This window comes from Cryptomeria japonica, chromosome 6, assembly GCF_030272615.1.
Source record: "Cryptomeria japonica chromosome 6, Sugi_1.0, whole genome shotgun sequence".
Lineage (NCBI taxonomy): Eukaryota > Viridiplantae > Streptophyta > Pinopsida > Cupressales > Cupressaceae > Cryptomeria > Cryptomeria japonica.
In genome coordinates, this window is record NC_081410.1 from 195,122,053 (window position 1) to 195,134,708 (window position 12,656).

Sequence of the window (12,656 nt, forward strand, 5' to 3'; positions counted from 1 at the left end):
AAAAAATACAATAGACCCCCTCAAGTATTTATAAAAGAGGAGTCATGAGAAAAAGGTGGGAGGATCCTAACTAACTTGAGAAATTCTCTCAACCACAAAGACTTATTCAATAACTAACTATGACTTATTCAAATTTACAAGTCCTATTCTAAATTGACTTGTAACTTGTTCACTTGTAATTACAAAAGTGTGAGTAATGACTTGACTTGCAATTTTCAAAATGTTTTTACAAGTAAACATGTCAAAAGAGAAACTACAACTAAGAGATTACAATTCTAAAAAAGGCAACTAAGTGTTGAAAAACACTTAGGTTGCAACATGTGAAGACATGAATCCTTCGAACTTCTGGATGATCATTTGCAGCTCATCAGGATTCGGTTCATGGATATTATTTGCCACGATCATGGTGTTCACAATAACATTGTTGCAACGAAGGATTGTGGCATTATTCTTCTCGAAGGAAGACTGAATTTCCTGCAAGAAGATTTGATAGGCAACCAAAACTTGAATAGATGCAACAGAAAATGGTTGACTCTCCACTCATGATGAATCTTCAACAGTAGATCTGAGAGAACCCTTTCTTCTGATAATAATTCCCCATTGTGATCCATGATATTGCAAGAAGCTTTCTCACAACGAGAAACAATATCCTGAAATACTTCCAATCGCAGTCTCATGGTATCATCAATGTCTTCAACAAGCGACTTGAGAACAAGAGCTTTGTTCTCCAAGAGCTCCTGGTATTCTAGATACACAACCCTCAAAGGAATAACCTGATGTTCTAGAAGAACACTCAACTTTTGTTGAGGAATCTTGAGCCATGTTGTCAAGCTATCTTCCACCTTTTCCAAGCTTTGTTTGAAAGCATCAGAAACCTGGTTCAATTGTTCCTCAAAGGTATTCAATTTGAGCATCATTTGAAAAACCTCCTTCAAGACCTGTGCACATAAATCATGAAGTTGATCCACCCAAGATTCCAATGCTTGTACCTTTTGAGCAGCTCTCTCAACTCCTTGAATCGATTCCTGTGGACCGGAAGAACTTGAAGGATTGTTCCCTTCACTGGCAGACTTCGTAATCCTTTGAACAGTTGTAGCTAGAATCTCATCATATCGCTATACTAGTGAAGCTACGGACTGTTGGGCATCGTGTTTAACAACTTCATGCGTTTGCTTACCCAATTCTACCCTTGTGACTCTGTGATCAACAACTTGCATCTCTTCATGTGGCTTGTCTACAAGAGGTTTAACAATTTCAGCTACCTTCATCTTGTTACTATCAACTGTCACCCTTGAGATTGTCTTAGCTCTTTTAGAAACCTAAGGTCTTGATTGCCTAAGCTGCTGATAATCAAAGACATCAAGAGAAATTTCCTACTTCTTTCTCTTGGGAGTGAAAGAACTAAGCCATGGAGGTAAAGCCATTAGTTCTCCTTCAGTAACAGTTGAAAGTAGAGGAGAAGCAGTTTTTGTTTGAACAACCGTGGTCATCGTGGGGGAAGTATCTATCTAGATAGCAACCATGGCTTGCTCGGTAACCAAAGGACATGAGGATTGTCTCATAAACTCCTCAAAGCCGGAAGTAGAGGTATCAATCTCTGACAAATGAATACATACAGGAGTATCCTCGAAGATTTCCAACAAACTCTCTTGTTGATAATCAAGAGGTGGCTCAACTACTGAAATGCGAATGGCGTCCTAAGGAGACTCATCCACTACTGTAGGAACATCATGAATAATGGAGGAAGCATCCACATCTGTGTCGGGAGGAGATAAAGGTAGTTCCATGGGTATTGAGGAAGGAACCTCATGAGGTGACTCCGAAGTTAGTGACTTAGGAGCATCATTTGAATGTTGTTCTTCTTTTGGATCTTTAGGATCAATCACATGAATGTGAAGCTGGGATTTCTCCTTCCCACAAACCGTCGCCTCTTCAGGAGGAAGTACCATCGTCTGACTAACTCGCAACTTGATTCTTGTGCCCGAAGATGATGCACCTTCCTTGTTGTCTATTTGGATTTCAAATTTGCGTATGAGGGGTCCTGTAGAATCATCTTCTCTTCCAACCTTGATCTTGATGAGTCTAACACCATTACCTTTGAGCCAAGTGTTGGTGTTAGCTAGGATAGGCTGAAATCTCTCAAGAATGGAAATGTATTCTTTATGTGACCACTGAAATAAAAGAAGTGGGGCTTCATCAACTCTTTGTGAAACATATTCAGGATCAAGCACATTCCCATCATCAATCATTCCTTGCAAAATGTTCATCAAGTTAAATCAATAATCTACTCAGGGGTGAGCCTGCAATAATCCATCTTATGAACCTCCTTTTTTGTACGAAGATCCACCCATATATCCTCTATGCGATGCACATGTATGAAGGACTTTTTAATTCTCTCCTTCATACCTCTGTAGTCAAAATCAGTTCTTGACTTAAAACTTTTGAGTTTTATCTCCTGCATTTCGGTCTCCATAGCTTTGGCTTTGGTGATGTAACAAGGGAATACCGGCCAATTTTCAATGGGTTAGTTGTAGAAATCCCCATCCCAACCTTATGCTTGACAGATTGATGTGCGTGAACCGCCATGATCTGTCTTCCCAACTCCATAAGAATAATCTTATCAGTTGAGTATCTAAGGAGCATATATGGCTGCCCGTTGTAACATCCAACTCTCATGGAAGTGAAAGTCGGGAATTGAAGGAACAAGCAACCACATTCATTCACTCTTTCCCATGCCTCATCTGATACTCTTCTATTCTTTAGAGTCTTGTCAAACTGACACATGAAATAACCAAAGAAGGCATCCTGAACCCTCCTGAAATGTAATCTACTGGGTCTCAAAGGTAGCTGATCATAGTACTCCCACACAAGTATAAGCGAGCGATCACCCTTGGTAGAAAGACCAAGGAAATGTCTAAGTGATGTTGCTTAATACACGAAGTATGAGTTCATATAAAATGTCATGGTAGTAGGGACTGCTGCAAGTTGTTCACACAAAGCATCACTGATAATTTCTCCTCATGAGATGTGATGAGACTGCCTTATGAACATGATAAACTGATACATCTAGGGCTCAAAAATATTAGAATGCTCTAGTCCCAACATCCTGCTGAGAAGAGTAATGATGTTTCCAATTTCCCACTTGAAGTGACAACGGTACAACTTAGCCCACCGTGTGAAAGCGACACATGGCTCATGGATCCACCTGTTAATGTGACATTTGCAATCTTTTTCCCTATTGACATAATAATCAACTGCACTATCTTTGGAAATCTCCATATACACAGGTGCTGATGGTATTCCGAAAACTTTGTCAATTTCCCAAACTGCTTTGCAACTTGGAACGGAGGGGAAAATCTCTCACAAAACCGATTTTAGGCAAGAGCAAAACTAACATAGACAAATTGACCAAGGAAACAAAACAATCAAAAACAAGAAATTAAAACAAAGAAGAAAGGAAAGAAACATACCTTGATCAATCAAAACGTCCCCCAAGAAGCAAGAAGCAATCCTTGAAAGAGAAGACAATGAATCTCTTAAATAGATACAAGGAGATTCAAACCCTGGCCACGTTTTTCCAAAACACCTTATGCAGCAAACACGGCTATCAAAATGGCATGAGAATTGGTCAAATCTTCATCCAAACTCCACACCTAGGCAAGACAAGCAAAAATGACTAAGGAGGAAGAGGATTCATGGCAAATTCCAAAGGCAAATCGTGGTATTTCTACAACAAGTGTTGCTGTTTCAACGCCTCATAACCAGCAAATGAATCCACCAAAAGGCATGAAAAGAGTTTCAAGATGCATGAAAATAGGCATGAAACCAAAATGCCTTCCTCCTCCTAAGATTTCTCCACAAAAATCGATTGAAACTTTCAACAAAATCATCCAATATAGTTGATTGGGTTCTTGAGGAAAATTGACAAGTTTAAAATGCATGAAACCAAAGAAATCGGGTTTCTTCAACCTATTTGCAAGTTAAAATGTTCACTTTTCCATGCACAAGGCAAAATCGAGTTTGTGAGAGCAAACAAGAAGTTTAAAATGCATGTAAAAGGGAAATAAAACTCTAGTAAAGGGAAAATAAAATTCCTTTTACAAGTCATAAAACACCCTAAAAATAAAACTTGTAATAGGGAAATAAAATCTCTATTACAACTTAAAGTGACTTTTCAAAACTTGTAATGGAGGAGAAAAACCCCTACCATAACTTAAAATCACTTAAGTGGAACTTTTTAAATGAATTACAAATTTTATTTAAACTTTATGACTTAAAGTTCACTTGTAATATGTCCAAAAAGTTCCTACAATTACTTAAAAAGCCAAAAAGCAACAAGGGGGAAATAAAAAGTAAGTTACAAATTCTATTTTTCATAAAATGCACCTGTAATTAACATAAAATTTCCCTATAACACTAAAACAAAGGAAAACATAAAACTTGCAACTTAAGGAAAATTTCCCACCTGCAGTCAGGGAGAAAAAACCCGAAATTGAAGGAAAAACATAGCAAACAAACTCAAAATGCGATGAAATTTGAAACATGGTTTGAGGATGGATTGAAGATTGGTCTAGTCCAAGGGTAAGGCAAAATTCTGCCTCGAGAAGCATGCCATAGAGTAAAATTTTCATTTCTAAACAAATTTTTTATGTGATAGTCCATTTTTTAAAACAAAAAATGAGGACAACAATTATAACCAGTGAGAACACAAACATAGAGCAACAAAATACAACTCGCCACAATGCTAATTCAATAGCAACCAACCTATCGCACAACAATAGACTAACAATATCACAACTGATTCATGAAAGTGTGCAGGGCCATAGGACAATCCAACATGTCATTTGATCACATAGTCGACGCAATCTCAAACAACCAAGAGCTTTGACACTTTAGGAAGTTGCACAAGCCACACAATTGTAGAACAAATGGTTCTGCCATCCACTAACATCATCATTACATATCAAACTCCTGTGAACACCATGCTGTTCCACATTAATGAGAACATCTTGACACCACTAATCACCCACAAGCATAAAAGGATGGACTCCCACAAAAAGATGACATGGTCATAAACCAACCAATGGTGCAACACCTGGAGATTGGAAACTCTGAAAAAAATAAAAGGACTTTGTACATTTGCACAGGCTATTGGATCAACTCCTAATCAAAGAGTTGGTACAACAAAAGGAACACTAGAATATTGGCAACTGGGTAGCAAGATACAGCTAAGAGGCCATGTCAATAGTATATGGGTGTTCTCAATGTTAAATGAAAATGTCCCAAAGGGGATAAAACCTTGTTGTCGCTGCCAGTATATAACACCCCTAATCCTAATTACGAGGGTGTTTGAGTCACTTCATACTATCATGCATTCCTTTCATTCTCCATGCCCCTACAACCCCGCTGTCATGTCCCCATCCAATTAAATAAATGATTATAATAATTTATATTAAACAGTTAAACCTATGTCAGTTTATGGTCTGCAGAGTCAGCCAATTCAAGGATTTCAATTATGATAGAAAAGCCATTTTCATAAGTCAAACCATAAATTTGAAACCATCAATCTCAAACAAGTTTGTATTGAAGGTGGCAGGTTAATGAAGTTAATAATCCATATGCTACAAGCCTATAACAATGACTTCCTTAATGGTGTTGTCGTTAAGAATAAACAAGCGACTTCCTTAGGACAACAACTACAAAGTAAGAAAGGTAATGATTAAGTCAGCAATGTAAAGATGTCTGAGCTTGAAAGACTAAGTCGGATTCTAAGGAATAATCCATAGCAATACACAGCAATAATAAGGAATTGGTGGCGACTTGTGGAAGGAGAAGTGATTAGGTGAATCAAGGCAACAACTTTATTAGAAGACAAGGAAGCAGCAATTAATTGCTGAAGCAAATGATAAGGTTAACTAAGCATGATGTTAATAATTAATCAGACGCAGCAATTTATAATCAGCAATTATCAAAGGCAAAGGTTAGTTTAGAAGCATCAAATTAATAAATGGTTATTAAAAGTCAGCGCCTCATTAAGGAAAGAAGGCCACAATCTTATTAAGCAATAATGAGACATAGTGTGATGTTTCAAAAGCAGTGACTCTATAAAAAAGTAGCAAATTAAATAGAAGGACGTGTCCTTTGCAAAAAATGACTCTTGGGAAGAGGTTCGTACTCTTCTAGGAAGGTATAAGGTTTGGTGGGAGCACTATGAGAGAGAGATTAGAACATACTATTTTTTTAGACATTTTATTTGTAAGTTTTAGAATGGGAATTGCTCTATATGAGCAGAATATTTTAAGGATGGAAACATAAGATATAAAGCCATACATCAGAGAAGGTTCCAAAGGATAAGTTGTAGGGTTATAAGGAAACCTATCAGGCCTCTTACTTGAAGTAAAATTGCCGATTCTAGAATAAATTCAGATTTCTGTCACTATAAGAACATTTGGAAGTGATATTGATTGAACTCCGCATTCTTTACTAAGCTATTGATATAATAAAGAGAGACATATATATACATTTGTATATTTCAATACAAATCCTTATGAATATCTGTTTCATTACAGCATTAGACACGTAGTCATTAAGAAAGTTGGCCAAAGTTCGCATTGTTCCTAAATGGGGACATTACACCCGCTTCTCCTTGCATCAAGCATTTCAAAAGCCTCATTTTCACTCCACTGCTTTGCCTATCAAGGCCCTCGAATCTTTACATCGCCTCACAGCTTGGCATCCCATTTTCCACACCAGTAACTTTGGACATTCAAATAAATTAATGACAGCATACCAAATGGAATGATTTCAAAGCTGATCTCGACTCTCATTTCCACGATCTCTCTCGCCATACATGTGAATTCCTTATCTTCAAGTGTCAGACCTTGGGAGTATGCTCTGCTCATCCTTCCAGTACGTGTTTCCCTAGACCCCTGCCTTTTGGCAAACGCATTGTTCAAACAAAGGAATTCAACGATCAGCAGGGCCAACCAAGGATGCCATGAATAGACCCAAATTTGGATGTAAAATGGAGGGAAACTCTCAAACAGCTCTCAACACATGTGAGCCCATGCTAGGCCTTCAACCTCTATATAAGGCTTTTTTATGGCACTACGATACTCCAAATAAATAACATGCCTAATGAACATGCATGGTTCATTTCATTAAACTTCAAGACAAAAAAAGGTTGAGATAAATATTTCAATCCACCCATTTTGGATAAGCATATTCTGAGACAATTCTCTGATCTCTAGAAAACAATTATTTTAAAGCAATTGATCTGACTAATACCTGGGTTCGTTTCATTGGATCCAATATAGAAACATCTCCAGCCTTCTGCAACATATCTGAGACAAGTATAATGCACAGAGTCAGAATCAATTCTTGACAATTTAACTCAAACTTCATTAACAATGCATTCTGGTTTGCTTAAACAATAAAAAATTTGGAGCTTGGATTTCTCCCCCATTGAAGATATTTTCCAATCTCCATCAGAAATGCAATTGGATGGATGATTTTACTCAGTAGCATGTATCATGTAGGTTTGCAAGTAGACACTGAAATCCCAGATGCACAAATGAAATAACAAATACTTTTGTCACATGGTCAGTACAGTCAAGAAGACAAACAATGAAAGGAAATGAAGAAAATCTAAAATGACAAATACTTGTCACATGGTCGTACAGTCAAAAAGACCATCAGTAAAAGAAAATGAAGAAAACCTAAAAGGTATAATAACCTCTTGTGTAGGATCTCTGAGCACTTTGCTTGACAGAGATTCTTGCTGCAGATTTTGCCAAATCAATACTTCTCTTCTCAGGGATTGCCTCATTCTTTGAGGAAAGGGAGGATTTTGCCAAGCTGCAAATATGTGATGTAACATTTGTTCGAGAATTGTCTTCAATGGAAGTCTCCTGAAGATTGCTTAGAAAATCTTTATTTGCTTTAGGATATGCATCAGCAGATGCAGCTTTAAGTTTTGACCACAATTCTCTCCGAAGAGTCTGCTCACCAGGTTGTTTAGCCCTTTGTTCTGTATTTTGAACATTAGAAAAATTAATTTTAAAGATGGGAGTACCTTCAGCCATGGAAAGTCTTGGATGAACAGGATCTGTAAAAAAATCCAGAGCCTTAATTAGCCAAACGCATGGAAAAGACAAACCACAAAGACAAAAGGTGGGTGAGAGAAAGAGAACTCGCCTGAGTTGTCAAGAGATCTACACATATAAGATGAGACCTTCTTTTCCTCATGCCCTGCTCCAGTTGAAGACATTGTCTCACATGGTTCTTGAGATTTCTTTGCAACTTCCTCAGTTTGCTCCATCTTAGAGCTAAATGTTGGAAAAGCCAATGCTTGACATAGAGAATTTGGATAATTAGTCATCAGTACTTTTGCATCAGGGTTTGTTTTATCAGTGTATCCTCCACTTTTTCCAGCTTCACCACAATCTACTGATACAGATAAATTATGGGGAACTTCTGAAGAACATGAATATTTATCCCTTTCAAATGACTTATCTGAATCAAAAATATCCTGATCATCCGATAACGCATCTGTTGACGGTACCATCAGGACACACGTTTTTGGAGGTGACATCCCAAGGTGTGGAGACATTTGTACTGGGGTCTTCATTGGTGGGCAATCGTCTGCTACTTTTTTAAAAAGATCAGGGTATTTGATCCTAAGACTCTTTGGAATCGGGGAGTCATCAGATGATAAAGATTCATCAAACTTCCGAAAATTAACAGTTACAGGAGGAGTTGATTCAACAGAAACATCATTCTGCAGCTGCAATGGTTTTGAGATTGGCCGCATCAGTAAACAGGTTTTTGGGGGAGATATCTCCAGCCCAGGTGTTGCAAACATCTTTGAAGTATCCTCCTTTAAACATTGCAATGAACTGCCCCTGAACATTTGAGTAGACTTCAATGTGTGGCATTTCGAAATTTGCGGAGTCACAACATCAACTTGTTCTGGAATCACAGCCTCTAACTTTTGTGAAGTCACAGCCTCAACTTTTTCTTGAAGCTTATTCAGATGTTGAAAAGGCACTGGTGTTTTTAACACAGAAGCCAGTTCACCTTTATCACCACATGCAGTTGGTGCTGCAGTGAAAAACCCTTTAAAGTCTGTAGAAGTTCTTAATTTGGGAAGTGGTGTCAGAGCAAATAACTCCCTACCACAATCAGTTGTAATGCCCAAAGGCCATGACACGAGGGGTGAAGGGGACAGTGAATTCCTGGAATTATTTAGAGTAAACAAATTTTCATCATTTATTGCTGAAGATGAAACTACAGGTGACAGAGGAAGTGGCTGTTTCTCTGAAATATCTGAGTGACAGCTAAATGCTTGTTCAAATTTTGGAAGCCATCCCTGGCAAAACAAAGAATTTAAATTCAAATTTACTTCATCATCTCAATCTATGTAAAATTGTGAATGAAAATGAAAACAAAATTACTTCAGTACCTGTAATTTGGAATGAGTTGCTAATAATTCTCCTATAAAACACTCGATATCAGGTTCTCCCAATTTGTGGGCAGGATTGGGCTTATGAGCATGAATTACCAGTCCAATCTATAAGAAAATAAGACATCAGCATGTTAAGATAGTTTTCATAGCAATCCAATAAAGGCATTGATTATATTCTCTTGACATTTCAAAGATTTTAATTGTAATCAACCTACTCCATTCATTGGCATGCTGAATGTATTCTCCTTTTGTCAGACCAATCGACCTTAGAAAAAAATAATAGAATACAAATTTGTATACACAGAAATATACCAATTGAATTCTTGTGCATTTTCATGTTTGATAAATTGATCAAATATTGAAGAAAGAGTTAATTGAACAATATTTTTTGATGCACCACCTTATTTTATTTTTGTTCTTTATACCCTTTATTTTTCTATTCGTACTAATCCTAACTTTTTTTCTTGCAAATTAATTTTTAAATTAAATAAGAAACTAACCTTCTCTTCTCTAAAAATTATTTGCATGTTTAAAATTATACAAACATTTAAAATTACTTACCCCAACTTTTAACATTTTATACTTTCTCAACAAAGTGTGTCTGTCAAGCAATATACAACTACCAACTTTTCCTAAAAGATGTGGATTGTCATTATATTAGGATACAACAGTACACATTTAATTTATTTTACTATTTTATCCCAATGATTGTATAATGACACACATTATTCTGCGAAAAATTGAGTTACATTCTATTACAATAGAATCCCTTTGGCATAGCATTGGGAATGGCAATCATTTAGTACAAAGAAAACGTGCTGAGCATGGATTGGTATCATAATTCCCATTATGAACTTGGATAACGGTAAGTAAACATATGTTGCAATAAATGAATATTGTTTCAATGTCCTAGACGTCAATGAGGAATAATGTTCTTATTAGTGAAAGAATAATTATTTTTTTAATTTGTAGTAAGATCTATTTGCATGATAAAGTATGCCTAGATTAGAAGGTATTCTAGTTGGTAATGAGCGTAATCACTACTATTAGCATTAGTTATATATAACATAGAACAAAATAATAAAAAAAGAGAGTGAACTCTTTATATGTAATTGTTATTTGTAATGTTCCTTTTTTATTTTTTTAGATTTTTTCTTTAAACAATAAAATCTAACTCACAATAAGTTTCACAATTAATTATAAGTATGCAATCAACCTTTTTTGAAAAAAAGAAAAGAAAAGAAAAGGGGTAAAAAAAATTCAACTCAAAGCAAGAATTACATATCAAAAGGCACCAAGCCCAACAAAGGACAAAACAACTACATATTCCTATCCTCCATGATTAACTTTTCCGAAGTCTTAACGTACTTTGGGGACAAGAGTCCCCAATCATCCACATCCCACCTCTCTAAATTCTCAGAAGCCCATTTAGCCAGGAAATTTGCCACTCTGATCCACTCTTTAGGAATGTAACAGAAAGAAATATATTCCAAAGCAACACATTCAAAATCTTCTTAACCACTAAACTAAGGTTAAATGGCAATTAACTTCATACAACCTTTGTTCATTCAGCATATCCACCACAATCTGTGAATCAGATTCACAAATAATCTTCTTCCAACCAAGGGAACAACCTATTTCAACTACATAAAGAACAACTAGAAATTCCATGAGATTATCAAAATGTTTCCCTTTATAGAAAGAGAAAAAAAACACAACACCTCCATCATTATCAAAATCTTTTTCATGCACATGCGAACACATAATAAAATGCCCAAAAGTATCTTATCTTCTCTTGAACAAAGTTTCTCAAATGTTGAAGATTAGCTTAAGGATCACTTGAGACATCTCCGAGGTTTATAAATGTCAAGTCTTAACGTGTGGATAAGCATGAGTGGTCGTTGTGATTGTTGTTTCATAAGGGACCTTTTCACATAAAGAGAGGCTAATGAAGTACTTTGCGGATGATATGCAATGAAGTTCCTTCCTAGTTCTACTGGATATTTATCAAAAAATAGCAAAAGATGAGGGTTGAGAGGTTCTAAGCTATCCTAGGAATGAATGGATGAAGGACGACATAAGTGAAACTCTACTAGTCTTAGTATCGCAATACAGGAACAACTACACCAAAACTAGTGCAATCTTCTAAGGACATTCAAAGATTTTCAAATCGCTACTAAGCATAGACACAATCACTTTGAATGCATACCCATGATTAAGCAAAAATTGAACTTGAGTACTTTCAATGATTCCAATTAACCACGCACGATGCACTTACAATCAGCAAGAGGCTAATGGATTACTGGCTTCACAATATATCAAGTACAACATTTCGTCATTCAATCTAAATACTTAAACTAATATCAAAGATTTACTTGAGAGGATGAAAAATCATGCAATAAGCTTCAAAGATTGAATAGAAACACCATAACTTCAATGTTTTATTAATCCAAAAGCCTAGTAACAACAATTTTTCAGGTCCTCTAATCACTCTTGAACTCTATCTCTTATAGCTAATATCTAATATCTAATCTCTCTAACTGATATCTAACCTCTTTTACAAATGAAATGAGTGGAGTTTATATAGTACTCCCAAATACAATGAAGGGCCAAGATCAAATGAAGATCAAGGGCCAAGATTTTGCCACCCAAACCCTAATTAGGGTTTAATACAATTGGAACCCTATCTAGATAAACATTATCATGGAATCAACCAATGAGAAAATAACATGTGTTGGCACAGAAATCGAGGAACAATCCTCCAATGAGAAAATGAATCGCCAAATAGGATCATAACAAAATGTCTTCTAGAATCTTGTTTCCTTTCTCCCTTTCCTTTTTGGTATATTCAATGAATCTAGTCACTATGCCCTCTATCTCAGTCATCAAAACTTCAGGTAGAGACTTCAATTGTTCCTCCATGTGCATGACTTCATCGAAGGCTTTGACGATGGCATTCTCCCATTCAGGCTCAAGCTCTTGAATCTTGCTAGCTAATACTACAAGTTCAAGCATATCATCCAACTGTCTTCTAGAAATCATTCTATCAGTCCCATGAAAGATAACTCTTACTCTTTCTTCCAACTCTCTGGCTTCTATAATCATCCCAAGAACGATCTTCCTCTCCAAGACAATCTGTGCTACTTCTACTATCTTATCATGAATACGATGCATATCATCTTGAACTTGA

General features: G+C 36.3%; 1 protein-coding gene across 1 annotated transcript in view; it reads right to left on the bottom strand.

Moving 5' to 3' along the window:
• LOC131076985 (uncharacterized) overlaps positions 1-12,656 on the bottom strand; it is a 31,360-nt gene that overhangs the window by 3,521 nt on the left and 15,183 nt on the right. Inside the window, exons 2-5 of the mRNA XM_058014339.2 lie at positions 9,464-9,571; positions 8,197-9,370; positions 7,736-8,107; positions 7,288-7,343 (exon numbers count right to left, since the gene is read on the bottom strand). Coding sequence (XP_057870322.2) covers positions 7,288-7,343; positions 7,736-8,107; positions 8,197-9,370; positions 9,464-9,571 — 1,710 coding nt within the window. The remainder of the gene's footprint in view (positions 1-7,287; positions 7,344-7,735; positions 8,108-8,196; positions 9,371-9,463; positions 9,572-12,656) is intronic.